Source organism: Sceloporus undulatus, chromosome 2, assembly GCF_019175285.1.
Source record: "Sceloporus undulatus isolate JIND9_A2432 ecotype Alabama chromosome 2, SceUnd_v1.1, whole genome shotgun sequence".
Classification (NCBI taxonomy): domain Eukaryota; kingdom Metazoa; phylum Chordata; class Lepidosauria; order Squamata; family Phrynosomatidae; genus Sceloporus; species Sceloporus undulatus.
The window spans coordinates 36,284,907-36,312,648 of NC_056523.1; the positions used below are offsets into that span (position 1 = coordinate 36,284,907).

A 27,742-nucleotide genomic window follows, 5' to 3' on the forward strand; every position below is an offset into this window, starting at 1 on the left:
AGAGGGTCTTGCAGATGTCTCATCAGCAGGGTCACCATGGGTCAAGATCGACTCGAGGGCAGTTAACAACAAAACAGAGGATATGAAGGGCCAACTATATTAGGAGCCATTGATTGTATAAATAAATAATAAAACTGTTATTTATACCCTGCTTTTTGTAACAAAACAATAAAGTGGCTTACAACATTAAAAACATTCTACATACATGTATCTGCTGTTAGAAGGCTCCTTGATCCAGTGGTATGCTAAGGGAAATGATTTTTGACAATTCACCTTGAAGCCTCTTTCTTCACCAGACTCTGCTTTAGAGCCTTAGAGAAACCTTTCATAATAATATGGAGATACCACAGGGACATGATGTAGGATTATAGGGTAAAAATACTTCTTTTAGGAGGGAGGACATTTGATACATTTTTTAAAATAGTGTGCTATGTGTTATTTTTTTTAAAAGCTTGTATAAATTTATTTCAAGAGATTAACTTTTTTTAAAAAAAGAGGAGTCTGCATGTACAGTTTAGACCTAAATACCCAATACCTAAATTGCTCAAGTCCATATGTGCATCAATACAAACTATGAAATACAGATGGGAATGCAATTATTGTAAACAAAAGCTAATAAGCAAGTAACAGGGGAGTTATATATTCCATGTAACCAGCCCTTGGGGACAGTCTGGCCACAGAATTTTGGATCCACTGTAGTTACCAAATATTTTCCAAAGGCAATGCCACATAGAGTATGTTACATGAAAACATATGGGACTTAATCAAGGCATATGTCACTGTGACCAGATTTTATATTTCTAGGAACAGGAACAGCTGTGCACAAGTTATAACTGTGCACATGGATCCTCCCACCACTAAAACATGGGCAACTAGTTAGAGTTTATAATCATTTATTTTCTTTATATAAAAAGAAAAAAATCACAAAAAAGATTGCATAACCTGGAATGTTTGATTCTCTTTGGGGCAAACCCTCTGTAACAAAAGTAACTCTGCAACTGCATTTCTTTGCAACAATAAATCAGAATTCTGCATAATCCAGGCTGACCACTCATGAGTTCTGTGCTACAACCCATAGCTTGATTGCTCTCACTTGGCTTCTCACACCAATGGAAATGGCTTAATTACGGGAACTGAAAGCTTAGCATTATCATCAAAACCAGGACTTCAGGCTTGTCAGTTACAGATACAAGCATCTACAGATACAAGCATGGGGCTCAGATTTCTGGCTTATCATTTGTGTGCACATGACTAATATGCATGCCCAGTTCTCAACAGAAAATGAAACAAAATCAAATGTTCATCATTTTACTCCAGGTAGACAAATATAAGCAAAAGTACAATTTCCAGTCAAGTAGAAACCATATATTTGAAGAGCAGGCTTGTCATGCTTCAGAGAAAAAGAAAATAAGGCAGCTATGACCACCTTGGACTTGCATGACATTTAGAAGGCATAGTTCACATAGCACATTACTGGTCTACACAGAGCCAGTCACAACTTCAATGAGGAACATGCTCACATAAAACAAACACAGAAGCAATTTGGTAACACCACAGATATCCACATGGTACTCATAGGAATGCAGGATCACCTCTTCTTGGGATCACCTTTCTCTTAAGAATGTGCACATGAGCACATGGGTCAGAACTCCTCTTGTGTGAGCAATCTCAAATAAATTACTGACTTTTTAAAAGTATGTGTGTCTTCCAGTGTTCCCCTGACTTCGAAGATAGCTACAATAATCTTAAAACAATAGTTGAAATGTTGAATTTTAGTATACAGTATATCTAAGTAGACCATCTTTTCTGGGTGGGCTTACATTCCCACTGAAGGATCAAGTTTTCAGCCTTCGGTTCTTCTGGATCCAAATTTGTCACTGAAAGCCTAAATGACATTGGTGCCTTGGTGTGCCCTTTATCAGCTTTGACAGGTATGTTAGTTATACTTGGGCAGGGATGGCTTGGTAACAGTGGCCCAGGTATGGATAATCTGAAGGATGGAGTGTTGCATGGATGGAGGGGCTGTCTTTGAGACTGGTACAAAAACTGTAGCAGACTTTTTCAGGGTTTTGAGTGGGGCAAACTAATGGCCCTAAAAACTTGGGATTTGGTTCTCTGACTGTCTTCTACTTTACAGACCCATTTAGCTTAGTGGAATGCTTTTTCCTTAGAAATCTGAAATGTCTGAACTATAAAATCCTTGTAAAGTCGAAGGCTTTCATGGCCAGCATCCATAGGTTTTTGTGGGTTTTTCGGGCTATGTGGCCATGTTCTAGCAGAGTTTCTTCCTGATGTTTTAGAGAAAGATGCCAGCCACAGATGCTGGAGAAACGTCAGAAAAAAACCTCTGCTAGAACATGGCCACATAGCCCGAAAAACCCACAAAAAACTATAAAATCCTTGTATAAGTTTAATAACTGTTTAGTCCAAATTAATATCTACTTCACAGACCACATGAGGAATATATGCTAATATGTGTACTGTGGATTTGTATTCTGTGTATACTTACACACTACACTGTGCACATAATGAATATGTGCACATTATGCACATAACCATGTTACATGTCCACTGTGCCTGTTGTGTTCCCTTGTGTAATGCTACTGTTTCATACAAAATCAATTAAAATGGGAACTTCCAAAATATTCCAGTATAGCAGCATAAGCTGAAGAGCCAGCACATTCTACTGAAAATCTTTGTTCTAAATTTCCCTAATGAACGATTACTACGTGAGACAAACTACATTACACTAAGTATTTTTTTTGTTTATTCTACTATTCTTTTATTTTTACTGTCTCATATACATATGAAAAATTAGAATATCAGCAAAACAGGAAAGAATGCATTTTTGTTATCAATACTATTAAAATATCCCCCACAACACTGGATATTGATAAATTCTCCCAGCACTTACCTCTCCCTTTTAGGAGTGTGGACTGACAGTTGTCCATTTGTTGAGGCATGTGGGTTTATTATTAAGGAGGTCTTAGAAGAGGCTGAGGAGGAGAGACATGTCGTTGAGAGGTCCAAGCTACTGTGGTTGTTGCTTACAGCTTCCTCTGCTGTGTGAGAACCTGTTACTTCTTTCCAGAGTTGCTGTAGTTCACTTGGAATCATGCCTGAAACAAAATTGAATAAATTAAAATCAATTAACAGTTAATTTTGCTACTTTCAAACTGGAATTATCATCAAAGTCAATAAACAAAACCAAAAACAGAAGTTTATTTTTCATATTTTAAGTACCAAAACCTAGCAGCCATATCCACATATTAGTGATATGGCGCAATATTAATGTCCCATCAGCTAATGTTTTATACGGACAGCATGTTGTTACTTAAATTGCAGTGCTTGTTATGATCCATAGCCATGACCATGGTAAGGTGGATGGTGAGCTAGACAACCTAGAGGTCTTGTTTGTACAGTACTTGTTTGTGTAACCTTGGTGAATTAATAGTTTGGCCCAATAGATGGGGAAAACCCAAAGGAAGGGCATAGGATGTACTTACTAGATATGTTCAGAAAGAGAGGGATTGCTAGAAGTATCTGACAGTGGGAGCCAGTGACCAAGAAGAATGTTATGCATTGTTTGAATTTAACTGAAGTAGTTGCATTTTTGGTGATTTAGTAATTCAGACACCAAGTAAGAACACGAGAGCAAAAACATGCCATTACTATGCGAAGTCAAAGGCTTTCATGGCCGGCATCCATAGTTTTTTGTGGGTTTGTCGGGCTATGTGACCATGTTCTAAAAGAGTTTATTCCTGACGTTTCGCCAGCATCTGTGGCTGGCATCAGTTGGCCAGTGCCCATCCTTCTTATCTGGACCCAGTTAAACTAGGGGTGAGAGTCATGCAGCATGCTGGATGCTATTGGACTGGAACTCTATCCAGCCCTATATAGTGAATGAGGAATACTGCAAGTTGTAGTCCAAAATCATCTGGAAGACCTCACAATTCCCACCCGTATAATGGAGTAAAAATGGGAGGAATTTGAGGCTTTGTTCTGATTATTTTGTATTGTATTAACCTCTGTTGTTACCCGTCTCAATCCCCAACCCTTCAGAAATTTGTTCAGAGGAGGTTTGCCATTACTTTCCCCTGAAGCTGAGAGTATGTGACTTGCCCAAAGTCACCCAGTGGTTTTCATGACCAAGCAAGGAATCAAATCCTGTCTTCAGAGTCATAGTTCAACACTCAAACCACTACATCACCCTGGTTCCAGTTCTCAAATTAGCAGATACATATTTGAACATGTGAATGTAAAGGTATTTATGGATCAGAGACAGGGGAAAAACAAATGCACTTATTTTATTCATCATTCATCACTTACAGGCTGATTAACTTTCACACACAGGAATAACAATTTTTAAGACTGGGCAATAAGTCCAGTTAGTCCATTGCCCAGGTCAGGAGAATTGATTAGCTCTTTCAGTGCTCTGGTTCAACTGATAAAGTATCACACCATGGCACTGTGGAAAACTAGCATGGAAGTTAAATGACTCGGCTGTGATGATGTGACATGGCTGCCATGGAAGGCCCAGGACGGGTACAAACACTGTAGGAGCTACTAAGACACTGGAGTCCTGACAACCTGTTCTACAATTCCAGGTGTTGATGGTGAATGCACTAGTAATTTTATCCTGGCCTCTTTTACATTGATAGAAATGATATTGTGGTGGCTGGATGTAGGCAGAATATTTTTCTCAACAGTGACCCATCAATTTGATGTTAGAACAATTTGTCCCATCAGACAATGAGAATGGATTTAGCAGATATGGAGTTGGGGGTATACATTCTCCCTGGGTGTGCAAGGGAACGCTTTCCACGCAGATATCTTGTGATTATACATACTCTGACTGGACTGGAAACTACATAGCCTGGGAGTACAATTTCTATTGTAATTTGGCAGAGATTTACCAGAGGTTGCAATATAATGGGCAGAAGCCACACATACTAAATGCTTTGCATACACTGTCAGGTTCATTCCAGTGAAATCATACAGTGAGCAAATATTTTTGGGCTGAGATGAGGAAAAGCTGCCATTAGGGAAGGTAGGACTAGCTGAATCTCTGGTCATCTTTAGCATGTCATAGCTCTTTGTATATCCTGACACATTATTTATCACCAATGTTATTTGGGCTTTGCTACATAAACATTTAATAGTTCATATTAAGTTGTTTGGTAACAAAGAAAAAATAATTTGTCATGATTTCCTGTGGAAAAGCATAGTGAGGAAAGGCATTGAAATACAACACTTTCAGATTGATTGGACTGTTCTCCTAGATGTTACGGAAAGTAAAGTTATACTTGAGGTTTGCCATGCACAATTTGTATTCTACAACAATTCCTAGCTGTATTCTGCTGATAGAACATCCAAATAAATGGAGTTTCATTTTCTGAAAGACAACGGATAAATGTTAAGCTCTCTTCAGAGGCAAGAAAGGTCTTCAAAATAAATTTATTCATCTGTGTTATTATGACAACATGAACCACAATGTGACTAATTTTGTGCTTAAATTGTAAATTATGACAAATAGCTTTGTTATTAAATACAGTTTTTATTAATCACTTTTAGACATAAATTATGAATTCACATTGTCTTCATGAAATGCTTTTCGAATTTTAACAGTCAAATTGATTATACTATGATTATTTCATTAACACACCTATCTTTCTCATTAATTTTGGTTTCTAGCACTGCTCACTTAATTGATGGATGTGTCTAGTGAAAAAAAAACCCTGCAAGTTTCTATACAAGTAACACTATTATTATTACTGTCATTTCTTGATCAGTGCTAATGAGCCATTGGAAGTGTAATGAAAACATAAAATAATCTTTATTTATTTATTTGTTTTAAAAAAGAAATGTTTCTCAACTAGATAAAAATGGATAGCCATATTTAGGCGATTCATGCATTCTTTAACTGAAGTGAGGATTTGGGGGGAAATCAACAGGCTAAATAAGAGTTATGATGTTATGTAAATGTTACAAAGGCACATGTTGTCAATTCCATTTTTTGTAAGATTGTCATATTAATTTGACAGCACAGAAAACCTTTGGAAACCAAAATATGAGAGTATGTTGTTATGTCATTCTAGGCTGGCATGTGGAAATTGGGCATTTAAATATTATTTCAGTATTAAAACTGTGTGGAATCAGCAATGTTTAAAAAAAATCTTTTGAAGAGCTGGAAGTCAAAGAGCCAATGGAACAAACTGCTTTGTTTCCAGGTACTTATCATTTATGTGGTGTGATACGTGGGACCTGGCATTTTCAAAATACGCATCAGTGTCTGAAACAAACATGACTCTCACCAAACCCTAGGCATTAAAATAAAAGCAGTATGCATTATATTCATTGGAAACACATAATAAAAAATGCCAAGGTCTAAATTTAATTTATTTTTGTCATTTAGAATACAATGGGTAGATAATCATCTCAACGTGATCAGCCAAACATCTTTACTTTGCTAAACTGTTAAAGATTTTAATTATGCTAGCTTTGGAGAGCACTGGTCTAATGAGGCGATAGACTCCAGAGAATCTAAGTGGTTAAGAACTGTGAAATGAGTCTGATAGGATTTTTTTTATATTCACCGTGGATCGTTTGCATATCAAAGAGGAGTAAATTATTGCACGACAGACCAATAACCTTCCCCGCCTTTCTGAGAGTAGCATTAACAAAAACATTTGGTCTTTGCTAGTGGGTTGAAGAAAAAATTAGAGAAATGCTTTAAGTGTCTGCAATTAGTACATATTCTAAAAGATGCTTCAATTTATACATTAAGTAATCAGAAAGTCTTAAGATATATCTATTGCTATAAAGCCATTTCTTTCTCCTTTCATAAAAACCAAATGCCAATTACAGTTTGATGGATTTTGTCCCATATGAGCAGTTAGTTATTAGCCATATTCAATTATTACTTGTCCTCTGAAATTAAACCTCTGAGGCAATTTAAACAAAGAGAAAGGTCAAGACACAATCCTGTGCCTTGTTTAGCTGCAACTAGGCTATTATTTTCAAACACCTTGCAAAGTGACAGTGTGGGATGTATTTTTAGCTAACATGCTTGACAGGACTGTCTCCACACTAACAATTACCTGTGAATATGACTGACCCTTTCACCACTGTTTACTCAGTTGAACCAATAGTGAATGGACCTGTCTGCTGAAGGGAACATACTGATACTAGGACACATGTTTCAACATTTTTTAAAAAAAATTCCAGACTCTATCAAAGTGAGAAAAAGATTGCCATTTTATTATTGCTATTGTTATGATGATGCTCTAATATTTTCATATATACAGGTCTACCTTTTCAAATGAAAATATGAATGCACTGCTGCCACATTTTTGTTAGATAAGGTGATTTTTAAATCTTAATACAGAAAGTTTATCAAGGGCAAAGAGGAGTGAATTAGCAAGATGCAACAACTATACCAGGATTTTTCCAAGCTTACTGTAGAAGGGCAGATGACTAGTATTAATGAGGACTATATCTGTGCCACTTAAATGTGAACAAAGACCTCAATTTTTATGTAAAATGCAGACAAATTGTATGTAACAGCTGCTGGAGCTGGGTCATACACATGAGGATTACAGATCAGATAGAACTGGGTAACAGATCCAATTTTGATGTCATGTGACCTAAGTGACATCAGTATCAGAAAATACTATTATGAACAGTTTAACAGGTTTCTATATTTTCCTCTTAACTGAAATGTTGTAATTTTAAGAAATCTGGATTATTAAATACAGTCTTTCCCTGCTACACTTTAAGCAGAGTTTGACACCGATAGAATTACATCAAAACTACCAGCACTTGAACCAGTGGCTTCAGTGAATCATATCTGCAAACTGACATCTAGTTAAAATGCTGCTTTGTATTAAAATTTCTGTGTATAATGATTCTGCCCAAATGTGTACATGCTCAAAAATGTAAACTGTTTGAGCTTTTTAAAATTGTTACACTGTTTAATGAGTTTTTGATTCTCTGATTTATTCTTTATTGATTTAAAGTTTAAAATGCTGAAAACTGTTTAAATAGCCAACTCAGGCTGAGATGAAAGTAAATAACAGTATCTAACCTGTAAAATGGGGTAGACAACTACTGTCCAGTGACAAATGTTTTGTGCCTGCCACCAGGGTCTACGCAGATTAGAAACAAGCCCACCCAACTAGCAAAACTAAATGTGAAAGAAGCACACTTCTGGGGTTTGTTTTATTTGGGGGTGGGGGTGAGGGAATTATTTTTTATGTGTAGTAAATGGCCATTTCTCATTCCTGAAGGCTTCTAAGAGAAAAGTCACTTTTCTCTTTTTGGCCACATAAAGGGTTGTTTAGGAAGGTCTGGTGTATAGGTGTCTGAGGTTGCAAAAACAGCCCTAGAGGAACACATGTACTGCATTATGCCAATCTCTGTTCTAAACCTATTATAGAAATTGTTTTCTGCCTAACAAAGGAGACTGTAGGTTCACAAAGACAGAGGCAACTTGGATCTCAGGAGGAGCATCTTTCTTTGTCTTGCAAACAGAACATTTTTTTTCATCTCCTGGTATGGCCAGAAAGAGGAAGGACCTGCCTGCATGAATTTCCCTCCAGTACCATCTGAACTAAGAACCGCCACATCCTGCCACAATGCAAGCTTGGGACTAACATCATCATATACTTTTTTCCTGTATGATTTTTAACATCTTTGTCTAGTGAATAACCTAGTGGAGTTTCAAAAACTTGCAACATGTATTTTGTGTTTGGCTTGACCCAATAAAGGTATCACTGTTTTGTGGATTTTGAATATCATTGAAATTATTAGCACTCAAATTTCTTCATTCTAGCAATGCGAAATGTTCAGAGTGGAAGTGAAGACCCGTAGCTATTTTATTTCTGCAACATAAAAATACAACAAATATACAAACCCTAAAAATATTTCTTTAGAAGCAAGTTCCAATGAAATTAATACCAGAACATATTCTGCTTCTCTGGGTCCCTGTCAAGAATATAAAACTATAACCACTAGGTTTTAAGTCCACTTCCTAAGATTTATATCTCATTGTCTGGAATGCTTTTGAAATGGGCTTGGTTTTTTCCCCCCAGTGCTGATGGTTACACATCCAAACCTGGAGTGCAAAAGCAAGGATGATTACACATACATTATAAAGAGACAAGGATTTTTTTCAAAACCTTAAAAATATTTGTTTCAGGTAGTACTTCCAAAGCCAAAAGAAAAAAAAACCATCTACTATATTAACTGTGGCTATTTTTTATCATTTGACATCTAAAAACATAATGGAGCAGCAACAGCTTTAACAGGATATATTTTTCAACCACAACCATAGTTAGCAGTTTCTTTTTCACTTTAAAATACTTGTCAGTAACAAAAAAGGGTATCTATAATTTCAGTGTTCATTGTCAATTATTATTTAAGTCTGGAGGTCTCACATGCTTCTGTGTTGTATTTCTTTTCCCTAGGAGAAGTATCTCCTTATTATAAAAGAAAATGTAGGCACAGGCTTAAAAAATGTATGTTGTGGGGACAGTTGACAGATTACTCTTCATGGAACTCGATTTTGCAACCCCAGGTATTCACTGGCTCAAAGGCAACTAGAGTCGCTCAACCTTTTTTTGTCCTTGTACCTCCATACCCAGGTGACCATGTTCAAGCAAGCAGAAAGTTGATTTAAACCTCATAATGACATCAATTTTGAGCCATCAGATCTCTCTGATAAAGAAAAGAAAATGCCTTGTATTCTGACCTGTCTTCATTCTCAAATCTTTTATTCCCTTTTCCTCCTGTACTCACAGAACTCCAGAATCAGAAGCGAGGACAATGGAGTAAATAATGAAGTAATATTAATGATATCCAGTCAAACCTCCCTTTATTTGTCTATTGGATTGCTTGTGATCATCCTATTTTTAATATGTCTCTGTCCAATATTTTAGGAACTAATAGTTATACTATACTGTAAAGCCTATCTATCAATGCCATGACTGCTAAAACATCTACTGGTGTTTTTGATGTGCTGCTGCACAGATTATACTTCATGCATCACTACATTCGTTTCTTTCACATTACACATGAGTGTGTCTTGTCACTGCCCAATTGCCCTCTTTTGGACAGTTTAACTGATGTACAAGAAACCTCACCAAGCAAACTTAACAGTATACAAACTGTGGGAAAAATTAGAAAAGCAGAGACCAGAGTCCAGTGGGAGGGTATGGAAGAACAGCTTGTGATGTTTCTTACTAATAAATCTGGAGGTGTAATTAACTCATACTGTAATTTCTTTATATGCACAAAATGGCAGTAGCCTACATGCCTTCTCTTGTACTCATAAAATCTGCCCCGGGAGTTTAGCTGTTTAATTATTTCCTCTTCTTCTTCACCACAAATCCATATTGTCAATAATAGACTTCTCAGTGGTCCTGTCCAGGAAGAGTGAGAGACAAGAATGTATAACTGCCATCTCCTTCATAACATCACTAAGAATATTGCCCTTTCCAGTCATTAATTGGCATGTGGGAATCTATCAAGAGTAAAATGAAAAGCAGGTCTTGGGCTTGTATGCTGTCATTGCTGCTTCAGTGTAGGGAGAAAGTAACAGATGGCCCAGGACGTCTTGAGATCAAATAAAGGCAAGACCTTCCATGTCATCTCTAGGTCCTTGAGACCAAACAACAATTAAACTGAGGTGGGCAAATTGCAGCTGTAGGGCTACATGCAGCACTTGCAGACTATTTTTATTGCCCCAAACTCTTCAGACTCCCTAGATCACCTTTACTGGCAAAGAGGAAAGAGCACCTCTCCTGAAAGCCTCTAGGAGCAGCAATTCACTTGAAAATAGATTTGAAGGACCCACTATACTGTTTAACATTGGAAAAAGAGAGAGCAAAAACCACCACCATCACATACAACTTTTTAAAACCGGAAAAAAAATTTTTTGGCCTTTGGGGCAGTGTGTACAACTCCCATAGGACTCCATGGGCATAAAACTACCTCCCCCAGCTGCTGCAGTTGCCTACCAGTGGAATAAACAGTATTTTGGAGGATAAAACATCTAACCATTTTTAATTGTAATTTTAACTGTTAGAACTGTTTAATCCTTTTTAAGGGTTTATTTGCTTTATTATTTCAATGTTTTATGCCGCTTTGATTGTTTTAACAAAAAGCGGGATATAAATAAAAGATTTATTTATTTATTTATTTAGCAACTAATGAATTTAAAGGTGTGTATTATCTTGGGACTATTTTTTAAAAACCACAGCAGAATCATGTTTTGTCTTCAAGCCAATGGGTACCATAGCATGGTTTTCAGTAAAATCCTTCTATTTGTCTCTGCATATTCTGGAACACAATCTAACTCTTGAATATGTAGGAAAGAATGAGATGGGTGTAAACAATGGCTTAAATCTAAGTGACATTTTCAAGAAGAGTGCACCCAGTGAGAATAAGTGTGCATGCACCTGTCTTTCTTAAATTGAACCCTGGTGGAACAGCGGTTAAATGCTGGTACTGCAGCCACAACATTGTGAGTTTGATATTGCAGGGCTCAAGGTAGACTCAGCCTTCCATCTTTTCGTAGGTTGGTAAAATGATCACCCAGCTTGTTGGGGGCAATTGGTTAACACATTATAAACCACTTAGAGTGCTTAGTTCACTATGAAGCGGTATAGAAATGTAAAGTGGTATTGACTGACCTCACTGCAGCCACTGAGACAACTATTCAAATTTAGCAGGTAACTGGAAAGAGGAAAAGCTCCATACTGTCTCTGAAAAACACTACCTTCCCCCAAGTAATGCCAGTAGCAACCTATCTGACTTCTTAACCAGAACAGCTTGAGCTGATGTTAGTCTCAATATCAGTAACTACAAATAAAAGTATGAAGAAAGTGTGAAATCTCCTTTGTCAAACAGTGAGATACATTTTTGCCATCATATGGTTAAGTGCATCCCACAGCAGGATGCTGTATGATTCCAAAATTTGATTAGACCAGTGTGTTCAGGGCTTCATTCTCCTTTCCTTCTGTAGTGATGCCCACTTTTAGAACCAGACTTTATTAGCAGGTTGAACTGGTGGTGTTCTATGTATTTACAGTGTTTTGTAAAAAGGATCAATTGCTGATTTATGCACACCATGCTACCATTAAATACACAGGAGTCTGCCTGGAAAAGTTTTGGGGCCATTTTACAAAACAGTAAAGTACAACATGGGTGCTGCAACATGCATCTATAAAATGTGCAAGAAACATATGTCCAAAAATATATGTCATTAATGAAATTAAAATGAGTTTCACTACTTTTGTAAACAGGTTTTGCAATCTTTTTTTTCTACAGAACATGGTTCTAACTGTTGTTCCCATTTTACAGGCAACAATACTGCTGCTACAAATGTACTGGACACCGCAGAACTGAGCTTCAAGACTAGATGCAGTGACTGCATTGCACACAGCCTCACTGCATTGTGCTGTGTTGAAGATATCCATATAGGAAGTGATTTAGGTGCTTTCCAGACCGCCCCAAAGGGTGGTCTGTAAAGCGCCCTCATTTGCTGCATGGAGGAGCCTCAGCGGCAAACCGCGTGACTCCTCTGCGCAGCAAAAAGAAGTCGCAAAAAGCAGCTTCTTTTTGCGGCGCAGTAATGACGCCACAAGGCACCAATGCCGCAATTGCAGTGTCATTAATGCGTCGTGACGTGCGGACACTAAGCGTCCGCTATGTCAAGATGGTGGCACCCAGGTACCATTTTGTTCGTGCGGAACGGGCCTTAGATTCTCTTTTATTGGCCAATGTTTAAGACAGCAACTTCTCAAGTTAAATAGAACTCTTAATCTGTATAATCCTTTATCCAGAAAAACAGATTAGACAAAAAAGCACCAACTTGACTATTCTCTGGCATCATCAATCACCTGTACAATCAAGACTGATTCCTAACATGGACAGGAGAGATTCGTAAGGTCTTAAATCAGCTTTGAAGATTTCTCGTTAGGAAAACGAAAGGAAGGCTAATGCTGTGAAATGTTAATTTATCTATTAATCAGAAAAATACAAGTATGTGTAGTATATCTTGTTTTCAGTAAGGCCTTTGACAAGGTTTCCCATGACATTCTTGCAAACAAGCTTGTAAAATGTGGGCTAGACAAAGTTACTGTTACATGGATTTGTAATTGGTTGACCGGCTGAACCCAAAAGGTACTCAACAATGGCTTCTTTTCATCCAGGAGAGAAGTGGCCAGTGGGGTCCCATAGGGCTCTGTCCTGGGCCCAGTGCTATTCAACATCTTTATCAATGACTTGGATGACAGAATTGGAGGAATACATCAAATTTGCAGATTACACCAAATTCAAAGACTAGAAAGCTGGGCCAAAGCTAACAAAATGAAATTCACCACGGAGAAATGTAAATTACTGCACTTAGGGTGGAAAAATGAAATGCACAGATATAGGATGGGGGACACCTGGCTGAATGAGACTACATGTGAAAGGGATCCAGGAGTCCAAGTAGACCACAAGTTGAACATGAGTCAACAGTGTGACGCAACAGATAAAAAGGCCAATGCAATTTTAGGCTGCATCAATAAAAGTATAGTGTCTAGATCAAGAGAAGTAATAATGCCAATGTATTCTGCTGTGGTCAGGCCCCACCTAGAATATTGTGTCCAGTTCTGGGCACCACAATTCAAAGAGGACATCGAGAAACTGGAGTGTGTCTAAAGGAGGGCAACTAAAATGGTGAAGGGTCTGGAAACCATGTCCTATACGGAATGACTTAGGGAGGTGGGGATGTTTAGCCTGGAGAAGAGAAGGTTAAGAGGTGATCTGATAGCACTGTTTAAATATTTGAAGGGATGTCATATTGAGGAGGGAACAAGCTTGTTTTCTGCTGCTCAAGAGAACAGGACCTGGAATAATGGATGCAAACTACAGGAAAAGAGATCTCACCTCAACATTAGAAGGAACTTTCTGACAGTAAGGGCCGTTCATCAGTGGAACACACTCCCTCAGTGAGTGGTGGAGTCTCCCTCCTTGCAGATCTTTAAGCAGAGGCTGGATGGCCATCTGTTGGGGATGCTTTGATTGAGAGTTTCTGCATGGCAGGGGGTTGGACTGGATGGCCCTTGTGGTCTTTTCCAAGTCTACAGTTCTATGATTCTATATAGAGATACTTTCCATCAGTTAGCTAGCTGCACACACACACCAAATTGTTCTTGTTGTGTGACTTCAAATCATTTCCAACTTATGAAGACCCCAAGGCGAACCTATCATGAATGAAATGTATTATGGCAGTGACCAATGCAAAATCTGTCATGGAGTTTTCTAGTCAAGATTTGTTCAGAGGAGGTTTGGAATTGCCTTCCTTGAGGCTGAGAGCAGTGGGCTTCATGGCCAAGCTGGGAATTGAACCCTGGTCTCCAGAGTCATAATCCAGCACTCAAACCATAGATTTCTAATGCCAGGAGACTATGAAGAAGCAGCTTCATTTCACACAGCAGGAGACCCTAAAACATTGCACATACCTTGAGCAAGAGGCTGCAATGGCAAGGTAGGCTGGCCAGGTTGAATCGTTAGCAGACCTTGGCGCTGTAAAGACAGGAGGTGCTGTTGTTGCAGTTGTTGCATCTGTAAAAGCTGCTGCTGAAAGGCCAACTGCTGTGAAGTCACCTGTTGCTGCTGTGGCTGTAAACAAACAAGAAATAATACTTCTTTCAGGATGATATCCATTTTCTCCTTTACCTTCCATCACAATACCCAAAGAAGAGGATTAATAAGAGTTTCTTGTCCCATCTTTCCACTATATAAACCTTTGTGGGATCTCTAGTTAAAACTATGAGAAATAGTTAACAGATTAGAACAATGTAAAGAAGTGCTAGTATGAATATTTAGAAAAATAGTAACTGCCAATTTGCATTGACTGCTATTGAAAACTCTGGTTAAAAGTACCAATTTGGCCTGGTATTCATAAAGGAAAGGAGGGATGGAGCCAGGCGATTTTACTTGGGAAGGGAATTCCAAATATTGAGAACCATCATGGAAAAGCATGCTCACAAATGGCTGTCACTGTAATGTACATCTAGATGAATTAGATCACACTAGCCAAATGATTCTCATAAGCTCAGCAAAGCACAAAACTCCATGGTGAGGGTAACAACAAGGTAGTTGTCAAGGACATATCAAGTGATAATTATCAGTGGATAGTTACATTTTGCTTGGTAGGTGAGACAAGCAGTACAAGCCTGCTAAAGTAACCCTGAAATCACTGGGTGGTTTTGTAGTTTTACCTATTTCAGAATCATGACCAAATTTTACCTCAACTGAATCATTTTATTTAAACATTTAAGTAATATTTCATAGCTCAGCTACTGTTCTCTGTTACCCCATAAAGGTAAAACCAGTATCTTTTGGCATTTGTGTAATGATAGCTAGTGGTTTCAGTGTTAGTGGAATGGTATATTTGCTCTAGATTTTAGTCTGAGCAGAACTCTCCAGGATGCTTAGTTCTACATCCTAACTGCTGTTATTTCAGATGTCAAATACTGCCAACTAAAGAAATTTTCTAGCAATTGCAATTTTGTGTTGTTGTTATTGTGGCTCTGTGCCTCCAAGTCATTTTTAACTATGACAACCCTAAGCCCAACCTATCACAGGGGTTTCTTGGCAGGTTTCTTCAGAGGGAGTTTGCCATTGCCATCTTCTGAGTATGAGAGAATGTGGCTTGGTCAGGGTCACCCAGTGGGCTTCATGACCATGGGGGGATTCTAACCCTGTCCTCCAGAGTCACAGTCCAATGCTCAAACCATTACACAATACTGTCTCTCCTATTTTGTATAAGCCAAACTAATTTAAATGATACAAAATTTATATTGATCAATAATTATTTTTATTAAAATAATAAAGCAAGCCGTTCTTCATTGGTTTACTCTGAGCTTTTCATGGATTATTCTTTTGATGACTATGTACCTCTACAGACCAGCATAAAGAGCCAGTATGGGGGCAGAGTGGGGGCATGGTGACCGCACGCCAACTGCCCCAACTCTGTCCCCACACCGCCTACCTGATTGGATGGTGGGTGGCATCACTATGTGTCTTTGGCACAGCGTTTACATGTGCTGTGCCAAAATGCAGAGAATAGTTGCAGCGGCTAGGGTGCCCTTTCCGCAGTGCAAAAAGGACCTGTTTTTTGCAGCTTTTTTTGCTCTGTGGAAAGGCGAGATCGGGGCTGCAACATGTAGTTGCCGCGGCCCCAATCTGGCGGGGAAAGGGGCGGCTGCAGGCTGGTCAAAACAGGTGGTCTGTTGAGCTCCTAGGTTTGCCTGTCTCTGGCTATTATAACATGCTGCTTTTCCTTCATGGTGGTACACAAGGAGAAGTCACCACTCTGTAAGGAAAAATCCATGTAAAATTTCTTTGGCAAAGGGTAGATCCAAGCATATGAGCATTCTCCAGGTCTAAAGAGTTTAGGTTTGTATTTCTTATATAATCCCCAATGATAATATGCACAAACTGCTCTTGAAATGTAAAAGGAGGTAGAAAAATACCATTTGATATGGCATAAGGTCTGCTCCTCCAAGAGAGAAAGTGAAAAATCCCAGTGAATATGCCCAAAGTATTTTCTTTCTTGCATTCAGGCCAAATCTACAGAAATGACACTAAATTCTTTCCCTCTCCAAGTTTAACATCTTTCACGAAAAATCCATATGTATTATCTTGATAAATCAAATAAGGTTTGAGTTAAATGCCATGCCAGAAATGTGAAAAAGCCATGCCTGTGTGCCATCCCATTTCTTCCAGCCTCAAATCAAACTGTGCATGTGCGCAACATTAGCATGTCATCTACAACCCAGGTTTTGCTAATGCTCCATGCACAGGAATCCTTAGTGTCTCATTTAAAATTTTCCAATTCTTCCAAGACCAAAATGCAATGATGGAACTAAAGCGTACTCTAATGTTTATCTACTAGAAATGTTTGTAAAACAAAGCACGTATGTCAGGATATTTGCTAGTTAATACAGTTCTCAGATTTTTTTTTACTGAAAGCCCAAACACAGAAAGTAACATCACACCCTCATACACGTAACTGTAATGAAAAATAACCCCATGCTATGCTCTATTTACTTATTAAAGAATTGTCTCAGTTATTAAGGCTCCAATTGGTTAATTCATTGCATTCTCCATAGTGCCTTTCTCTGTCATGCAATCAATCAATTCTCAGTTCTCTCTCCTGTGTTATTCCACTCATATTTTTTTACCTCAGCGCTTTGAAAAAAATTAATTATTCCCCCTCAGAAGAAGACTAAGTTGCTATAGTCCACTGGGATCTGAACCCTGAACCTTTGAGGTGTAAAAGAACATGTTGCTTTTCTCACTGCTGTACCCAGAGAAGCTTTTAACTGCTCTGTTTATCACTTCTGACATAAATAAATGAGAAAAAAATCAGACCTTTGAAGAAGAAAAACTTCATCCAATATTGTTAATTAGCCATGACAAACGATGAAATAACATTGTAAATCTTTCATAGAAACAGCCACTAGATTTTAATTACACACATTCATAATTTAGCAAACAACATCTTATTTGAATGCGTTTAATATGTACAGTACTCGAGGCTTCAGAGTTCTTAATTTTGTTTCACTTAAAGAACCCTTTAGGTTCTGCTCATCTTTTATTTGCTTTTGTTCTTTAAGAAGCCATGAAAAAGCCTTTGCAGTTTTGATAAATATCTTTTCACATACTGTATGATGACAGAAGGAAAACTTTGATTGTGTAAAATAATAGTGCATCAGGCTAGTGTTTAGCAATTCCTTAAGCTAGCCAAGGAAAAAAAGTTAATGTAGATTTCCTCAGTAATTATCTGAGTGATAGAAAGATAATACAGTGCAGCAGTACAATAAACAGAAGGAAATTATCTAATATCCCTAATCTGTTAGGAATCATATCAAGGTGGAGGTCTTCCATGCTTTTGTAGCTTAACATTTCCAGAAAGAAAATTAACCCTTGATAGACAGAAATATACATATGCCATATGAGAGTGAAGAAGAAAAACTATGTAGCATAGTGAATAACTACCAGTATATTTGCCTATATAAAATATATCTGTCTGAATGATGGGAGGAGCTATTTATATGACTAAGGGCCTGAACAGACAGGCCAAAATAAACCTACTTTGGGCCACTTTGGAGGTATGCTGTTTAAATGATGCATCCGTCCTAAGAGGCTATAAGCCATGCCAAAGTCATGCTCCAGTCCTAAGGAGTGCCTTTCTCTGTCCTAAGGACTGGAGCGCACTTTTGGCGCAGCTTCCAGCCTCTTAAGATGCATGTATCATTTAAGCAGCATACCTCCAAAGTGACGCAAAGCATCTTTATTTTAGCCTGTCTGTTCAGGCCCACAGTATTCATTCATAAAAAACAGACAAACTGCTCATATACTCACAAAACCTGGAGAATAAACATATTCATCAAGTTTTAAAAAACTAAGGATGGTTAGTACTGCACAGAGGAAGGCACCAGTAAACCACCCTTTGAAGATCTTTTACCTCAAAAGCCGTATGATGAGACAATCCAAAATGAAGTAAGATATTGTGCCAGAAGACGAGTCTCCCAGGTCAAATGGCATTCAACAGGGTAATGGGATACATCAGAGGATAACTACATGCTCAGAGGTGAAATGAAAGTCTGAAGCTGCACAACACATGCGAGAGGCATGAACCAGGGGAAGCTAGACATAGTAAAAAAATAAATAAAAAGCAAAATGTGTGCAATACTTGGGAGCAGTAATCCAAAGGGAAGGGACACCTTGAATCAGATAATTAGTGTTTTATTAAGGAAATGAAAGTCTAAGAAGAAACAGGGTGGCATTTATAGTGAGAAGAAATGTAGCAAAAGAAGTCAGCGGATATAAGGCAAAGTCTGATAGAATAATATTGGGCCTGTACAGACAGGTCAAAATAAAGCTGCTTCGAGACACTTTGAAGGTATGCTATTTAAATGATGCATGCGTCCTAAGATGCCAGAAACGGTGCCAAAGCCACACCACAGTCCTAAGGACTGGACCACAGCTTTGGCACAGCTTCTGGCCTCTTAGGAGGCATGCATCATTTAAACAGCATACCTCCAAAGTGACCCGAAGCAGCTTTATTTTGGCCTGTCTGTATGGGCCCATTAATAAGACTTCAGGGAAAATCCACAAATATAACCATAATCCAAGGTTATGGTCCAACTATAAAGGGTGATGTGGTGGCTCAAGGGGTTAAGACGCTGACACCGTTGATTGCAAGATCAGCAGGTTGGCAGTTTGAGACCTGAGTGCTGCATGATGGGGTGAAGTCCTAACACTAGTCCCAGCTTCTGCCAACAGCAGTTTTAAAGCATGCAAATCCAAATAGAAAAATAGGTACCACTCCGGTGGGAAGGTAAACTGTATTCTGTGCAATCTTTGGCTTAGTAACGGAGATGAGCACTGCCCGCTATGGTCCAACACAACTGGACAACCTTGTCAGTGGGGACCAACTTTATCTTTACCTTACAAAGGCAAAAGAAGAAATTGAAAGATTCTATGATAGAGTCCAGGAGGAAATTGATCAAACACCAAAATAGGACTCCTTGGTAATTGTAGGTGACTGGAATGCAAAAATATGAAAGAGGGGAGAACCACAGATTGTAGGTACATTTGTCCTAGTATTGAGAAATGAAGCAGAAGAGTGACTACACTGAATTTTGTGTTCATCGCAAACACACTCTTCAAGCAACCAAAGAGGCAACTGTATACATCACTTTAACATAGAAACCAAATAAGCAACGCAGTTGAGAAGCAGAAGACAGAGAAGCTGCATTCTCTCTGCGAGAACAAGATCAGTGGCACAGAGCATGAACTGCTAATATCAAAAACAAGATAAAATCTGTAAAAATAGATTTGAACTATTAAGCCTAATTAACTGGGAGCCAGAAGAATTCTGAACTAAAGCCAGGGACATTGTCAGGGAGAAATGCAGAGACACTATCTGTAGCCAAAAAGGAGACACTTCAATAGATGACGAATGAAATTCTTCAAACAGTTAAGGGCAGACAAGAAACAGTACAAAAAGTTGACAGAAAGAGTCAGAACCCTGAATGCAAGTGCTCAGCAACTTGTATGCAGGGACAAGGAGAACTACTATAGTACTCAATGCAGAAAAAATGAAGTTGGCAACAAAACAGGAAAGAACAAGAAACCTCTTCCCCAAGATCTGAGAAATCAAAGGAAAACTTACACCAAGAGGGGGGATATTCTACAACTAATAAAGGAACAAATTGTATAATAAATAGAAATAAAAAGAAAATGGAAACGATCTATATAAAAGAGATAAAAGAGACAACTTCATCTGAGGAAGAACCATATAAAGACACCCCCCCCCAGTTTCAGAAAGTGAAGTGGAAGCTATACTCATAGTACTTGGGAGAAATAAATCACTAGGAACAGATGGCATACCAATACAGCTGTTTCAAGCTACAGAGACAGAATCTAGGTTAGTTCTAACTAACATTTGTCAATAATTATGGAAAATAAGATAATGGCCCACAGATTAGAAACGCTTAATACACTTTCCAATCTCTAAGTAAGGGGACTTCAGGGATTGCAGTAACCACAAGTCCATTGCATTAATTTCTTATGCAAGCAAACTGATGCTCAAAATTGTACAATAGAGACTTTTATCAAATATGGAGTGAGAAATGCCAGATGTTCCAGCTGAGTTCAGGAAAAGAAAAGGCACATGAATCATATTGCAAACATATGCTGGATAATGGAGTGCACCAAATAATTCCAAAAAAATCAGCCTGTGTTTTATAGAATATTTATAGATTATAGTAAAGCCTTTGATTTTATAAGTGACGAAAAACTATGGATTTCATTTAAAGAAATGGGTGTGCCATAACATTTGATTGTCCTGATCCATAACTTGTACTCAAGACAAGAGGCTACTCTTAGGACAGAATATAGAGAAACAAAATAGGCAAGGGGGTCAAACAAGGCTGCATCTTATCACTCTGTTTATCCTCTATGATGAACATATCATACAAGTAGGATTAGACCTGTAGGAGGGATGCATGAAAATTGGAGGAAGGAACAACAACAATTTAAAATATACAGATGATATAATGCTATTGGCAGATAAGAGCAAAGACCTGAAGAAGGTTAAGGAAGAAAGTGCAAAGTCAGGTTTACAGTTGAACATAAGGAAAACAAAAATAATGACAACAGATTATTTACAAAACTTTAAAGCAGATGATAAAGAGACTGAAATATTTCAAGATTTCCTATACCTTGGCTCTTTCATTAATCAGAATGAGCACTTCAGCCAAGAAACCAGAAGATGACTAGGACTTTGAAGGGTACCTATGAAGGAACTACGCAGTATCCTTGAAGTGTCAAGATGTATCATTGAATGCTAATGTTAGGATCATTCATGTCACTGTATTCCCCATTTCTATGTTTGGTTGTGAAAGCTGGATGGTGAAGAAAGCTGACAGGAAGAAAATCAACTTATTTGAAATGTGGTACTGGAGGAGAGTTCTACAGACACTGCTAAAAAGACAAATAAATGGCCCCTAGAGCAAAATCAAGTCTGAATTCTCCCTAGGAGCCAAGATGAATCAATTGAGAATGTCATACTTTGGTCATATCGTGGGAAGGCAGAACTACTAGAAAAGACAACCATGCTTGGTAAGGTAGAAGGCAATAGGAAAAACAGGAAGACTGCATCACAGATGACTGAAATGTAGGCTCAGTCAAGGAAGACAAGGCTCTGAACCTGCAAGACCTGAGCAGAGCTGTTGATGATAGGGTGACTTCAAGATCTCTCATTTATAGGGTCACCATAAGTCGAAGTAGACTTGACAGCAGTTAACAACAACAAAAAAGCAGCCAAACAACTCAGAATGTACCTTGTACTATGAAGTGAGCAAAACATGTACAAGAAAAGTAGTGCATTTTCCTAGCAGGGCCTGTTTAGCTAAAGTGCAAAGTACATTTGCCATTGCTGCTGCTGCTTTCTGTCTTCAAGTAGTTTCCAACTTAGGATGATCCTAAGGCAATCCTATCAGAGGGTTTTCTTGTTAAGATTTGTTCCGAGAGGGTCTGCCTTTGTCTTCCTTTGAGGCTGAGAGAATGTGACTTGCCCTATGAATTCCAATTTCAAGAGTCATAGTGCTCAATTTGCTTTTCTCTCTCTCCTATGTATTCAATTTAAAAATAAATAGGTATCATCATAGACTTAATTCTATTCCTTTAACTCCACATAAATAATGGACAAATCCATTAAAAAAAAAGAAGAAAACCCTTTGCAAAATGTTAAGTGGGCTACAGACCATGTATAGGGTTGTTGTTTTTTGGCTGGGATCTTTTTTTCTTTAGGCCCATGCAGCCTCTGAAGATTTCAAGGTGGTGGTGGTGGTGGTGGTGGGGGGGGGGGACTGGCTCCCAGATCCACTAGTTGGCCACCTCTGAAATAGTTTGCAACTGTGTCAGGAAAAATCTTGTAGAGAGGTAATTGTGATTTCAATATTCATTTCCTCCATTCCAGGGCATTTGGTTTCAGAGCAGAGAACATTACTCCAAATCATTTATACCATATTTAAAATGTACCTCTGCCCTCACCCTTAGCATGCCTCCTAAAAGTAGTAATGAAACCTTCTCACATGGAACTAAGATTGTGTTTAATCACATATCTAAAAGCATGTTTAACTGGCAGAATTAATTTTCGTTTAAATTAAGGGTGCAGAGGTCAGCTTTCCAAGTTGCAAAATGTTAATGTTTTTAAACTTTTAGAAAAATATAGTGCAGTAAAAATGTGGATTCAGAATTAAAATGACATATATTTTCCCCTGTTAATAAGTCAATGAGCTAGCAATCCTATACTCATTGGGTGTAAGTCTCATGAACCCAATAGAAAGATATGTCTGAGCTTCTCCACCTATGAGTGCAGTTCAAGTGGTTTATGATACTGAGATTGAAAATATATTCTCCGACCATTATCTTATGAACAAATAATTTCAGGCTATTAGTCTACTTGCCAAGAAATTTAAGTAATTTTTTTGTTTAACAAATCCACATCTACAGCCAGAACAACAAACACGTAAATATGCCAAAAAGCTACTAAGGCCATTTCAAGTCTAAATCAATATATCCCAAATGATCCCATAATTCCTGAGTCTTCTGAAGTTATTGGATTAATATAAATCACAAAGATAGTTAAACTAGTGTGTGATAATTTCTCTGATATCAGATATTAATCCTTGTGAAAAATCCATGCTGTAAAAGAAATAATTTAGTATGAGAACACTCCTGCTTTGGACATGCCAGTGGCTTGCCACTTTAGCCCAAGTTAATATTTTAAAACTGGCTTTATTTATACAAGTTGACTGATGCCTGTTCTGTTGTCTTCACAGCTATCCTCCAGGAAAAGCTAATGAAAGCTCTTTCTCCATTTAAAAAGCCAGGATAAAAAAGTATACAAGCCCATTGTCCAAGAAAGAACTTAAAAGCAATGCAGGCTGCCAAACTGTGCTCCCCACCCAGTTACCAAACACAGGATACAAGGCAGTTTGTTTACTTCTCACAATTGAATGCATACAAAAAAGGTCTCGGTGCAGTCCTGTTGTCAGGTCAGTAGTCAGTTGTTAAAATGCTGAAATATCCTGATAAAACTTGCATTTTTGATCCCCTCCCTAAAGCTGCTGTCAAAGGTCTGTTTTCCTTTCTTGGGTTACTCCCTATTGCCTAACATAAATTGTCATAACTACTGGAGGACAAACTGCCTTTTATCAAAACAATCTACTTAACTGGAAAAAAGAAAAGAAAAGAAAGAGGGTGGAGGATATTTTCTACCTTTATTTAGAATCCCTTCCATCATTTTTTCCCCAGGTCTGTTTCACAGGCTCAATGGGAATGGTTTTTAATGAAATCAAAACACAAACAGAGCACAATACCTAGTGAGTTACAGAGTTGAGATCTGGCTTAAATAAATGGAAACACTGTAATAAACATGCTCTCCACCCTGCTATAAAATTCCCCTTCATCTTGCTTACAAGAAACAAGACTTTTTTAAAAGTACCAAATAGAGGGTGGTGGTTATAGTCAAAGCTCTCTTGCTTTCACTTTTTACATCTGTTTTCTGATGATGGTGCAATATTGTTAACTACTGATAACTGTGGGAAGGAGATAGAGCAAATTAACTGAGGGGTTAAATTTAAAACCAGTTAAAAGCATAATTGTCAGTCCATATCACAAAACTGCTACCGTGCAATTGTTTAATGGCTGAGCACATGCGCTTACATGCATGGCGTACACATGCACGCACACATTAATGGATCATCAGCTGCATGCTAATTTAGCAGAAATAGCCTCTAACTTCGGAAGAGGATGGCTCTGAAAAACCTGTGGAGAGAATTGCACTGTCTGAAGCAACCTTTAATAAAACCATCAGGCTTTTTTTTAAAGGAAGCAGCAGTTAAAAAATGCAAAGGGTGCTTGCCTCCCTTGTTCTCCTCACATCTATCATGTAATAATATTCATTTTAAACCAGAATTTTTTCTTACTGAAATTTGGACATTGCAATATTAGATGCATGACCACAGTAAATCAGCCATGTTAAATATTGAAATTCCATCACATTGTCCAACTTCCCTTCTTGCCTTTTTAACACACAAAGTATTTTTCCCTTCTTCTCTGAGCCATCATCTTTGTGTCAGAGACGCTCTCCTGTCTGACAACAGCAATTTAGAAGAGTTAACTTTTATCGTTCATTCTGCTGTGTAACTTTCCCCTTCAAATTTCTTTATCTGCCCTCTGAGCTCATCTGAACTTTCATGTTCTCCCAGCATGCAGGCTTGCATTCAAAACTATGTCTAATAGACCAAATAAGAGGTTAATAAGAAGTGGCAACAGAAAGAAAAAAATACAATCCCTGGTAACTGATAAGAATGACAGTGGCAGCCCTTTATTGTTTGTCTTCAAATATAGAGTTAAAGATCTTTAAAAAACTAAAATTTGATGCCTTTGAAAAGAAAGAAGCACAAAATAACAACAGGGGGTTATTGCCTGGCAGCCACAGGGGAGAAGCTCCATAATTCTTATTCTCCCTTTTGAAGGTTGTTAGAAATCTGATTCAAAAAAGCAACAGCAGAAGGAGAAAGCCTCTTGAGGCTATAGCCATTTCCTGTGATCATGCATAATGTGCTTCAAAAGTGGGTTTTTACCAATTCTGTTGATCAATTGCACCTCCTTCATATTCCCCCTTTTTTCTGCTGTGTTTACATCTGATGCGACTCAATGACAAGCACTGTCTGAGACTGTGAAACAGACCTGTCATGTTGATTTATGGGCGCATCAAACCACGACTTGTCCAAACTGAAGCTCGCAGTTCATTAATTAGAGAGTTGTGACTTTGAAGTCAGCTTTCAGACTGTGGTTTTTAACATTTGGCTTAATTTATATGCTCTTGAATGTGGATCTCTAAGGGAAAAACTGAAATTCCCTTCTTGTCTTTGAACTTCTTTTGACCGCACAATAATCATTTCTTTGTCCAGAGTGATGCCTGCATCCCAGAGTCATTAACGCGCATTGAACTGCCACTGATGAGTAAGCCCTACTGAATTAGAAAAACAGCCAGCAAAACAAAGCTGAGAGCATTCTGCACAGTGATATCTCACAATTACATGCCTTCCCTCCCTGTGCCATTTCCATTTTAATTACTGTTAGTCCTTTAGATTTACATTTTAGACATTTTTTAATCTGTTCCCTTTTTTATTATAGTGGCGCCCGTTAGCGGGCTATAGTTAAGGTTCGTGTCAGCGTTTCCCATTATAAACCCCCCTATTTTTATAACTCTGCTGTAAAAATTCACACTTGACTTAAAACTTAGTTTTCCACAATAGAAAATGGGAGGTGGGGAGTCGACAGCGGACAAGAAATTGCATGACCAATTTGGGTGTATGTGCTTACATGAAGTACAACCACCACAATGAAACATAACCAGTTTAGGTATGACAACAACCTGTAACAAGAAGGAAATGTGGTCTCCCAACAGCCAAATGCAACAGAAAGAAGTGACTTAAAACCCCTAAGATTTTCCATGATATAGCATGTCTTTTATAATACACAATTTGGTCTTCAAAGTAAGAGACAAATCAATACAATGTTTACATAGTCATGGTGGTGGAAGGTATGTGTAAAACACTTTTAAAATGTACAATATACTCTTTGTATCTAATTTATTTAGAAACGGAGAGAGTTTGTTGCTTCTAACAAGTTTTACAATTCCATAAAAATACAAATGAATCAAAAAAGGACAACATATTCCAGTGTAGATTTTGCCTATAAATAACATTCTTTACTATTTTTTCATGGGATATCTTCTGCAACTTTTACTTTCAGACAGGCAGATTATATAAAAATTTAAGTCTAGAATAATTTTAATCTGGATATTTTACACTAGAGGGGAAATTACTATGTGTGTAAGATAGTATTTCTCCACCTCTAGAGTTATTTGAATGTTTGCAGCTTTACAGAACAACAGCTTTCAAATTTTCTTCTTAAAAAGACCTTTTCAATGTTATCAGTTCATCTGACAAAAAATCCCTGCCATCTAACTCATCTGCAAACGATTATGGTGCACAATTCAGGCTACCAACTGCATAGAGAGAACTGACTTAGCATCACTGTTGCTCTATGTAAAATGTAAAATCTAAAAGAGTGCTTCCTAAACTTCTCTCACATACAGCGAAGAGATGGCAATCTCTGCCAGCAGATCACCCCGTATTATTCAATGGTGGCACATGCATGCAGACATACTGATCTGTTTGTGTGAACATCGACACCACTGTAACTCTCTGCATTTTTTGCCATCTGCAGGACCCCCCGGAAATGAACCCCCATGGATGAGAAGGGTCCACTGTACAAACATACTTATACACCACAGCTCCCTGCAAGAAGAGCATATTTGAAGAAATAACTTCAAATGGAAAATAGGTGCTTGATTAGTCATTTTCTTGTGAAGCCCAAGAAGAACTTCTGGAGATTCACAGTAAACCACTGAATGCTCTTGAGATTTACTTTTACACTGGTAAAGCTGTTAGGTTAAAGGCGACATGAAGTGGTGTGTTGTGATGTATTTCTTATTTTTATTAGTAATTATGTTTCAAATGTGCCTTAAATGTTTCTAACCATGGTTTTTAAAAATAATATTGGGATGAAATAGACAGGTGGCTAGCAGTGGCCTTTGACTGCTCCAGCTGCAAGTGGAGCAGGATTGTGGCAACTGGACAGACTGCTCCCCTAGTGGGCTGCCACAGAGGTCTCAAATGAGCTTCTAGCAGGAGTGTTTTTTACTGCTCCTTTTGCAGGTGGCTTCAGGCCACCTTAGGTGGCCTCGCAGAAGCTTCCAGCTGTTTTGGGAGCATGTGTCATCACCCAGAAGCAGCCAAAAGCCACTCTGTTTGGCCCATCTGTTTCGGGACATTGTTATTAAATTCATTTTAAACTTTTACAAAGTAAGATTTTAACTTAATCTTCTTTTGAATTAATGTAAATCATCTTGGATCCCACCTTGGGGGAAGGTGGAATATAAAATTAATAAATAAATAAGGCTGTATTTTCTCAATTATTTTATTCTCAACTGCTAGGTGAGTAATTATCATGCTATTCTCCCTGTTATGGGAGAAAATGAATATTTCCTTAGATGATCCCCCCCCCCCAATATTTGATAGTCTTGAGCTGT

General features: G+C 38.0%; 1 protein-coding gene across 18 annotated transcripts in view; it reads right to left on the bottom strand.

Annotated features, from left to right (window-relative positions):
- Positions 1-27,742, bottom strand: part of FOXP1 (forkhead box P1) — a 705,387-nt gene that overhangs the window by 112,374 nt on the left and 565,271 nt on the right. For all 18 annotated transcript variants that reach the window (XM_042452066.1, XM_042452083.1, XM_042452065.1 and 15 more), the window contains 2 exons: positions 14,511-14,670; positions 2,915-3,119 (listed from right to left, as the gene is read on the bottom strand). In XM_042452066.1, the coding sequence (XP_042308000.1) occupies positions 2,915-3,119; positions 14,511-14,670 (365 nt within the window). The remainder of the gene's footprint in view (positions 1-2,914; positions 3,120-14,510; positions 14,671-27,742) is intronic.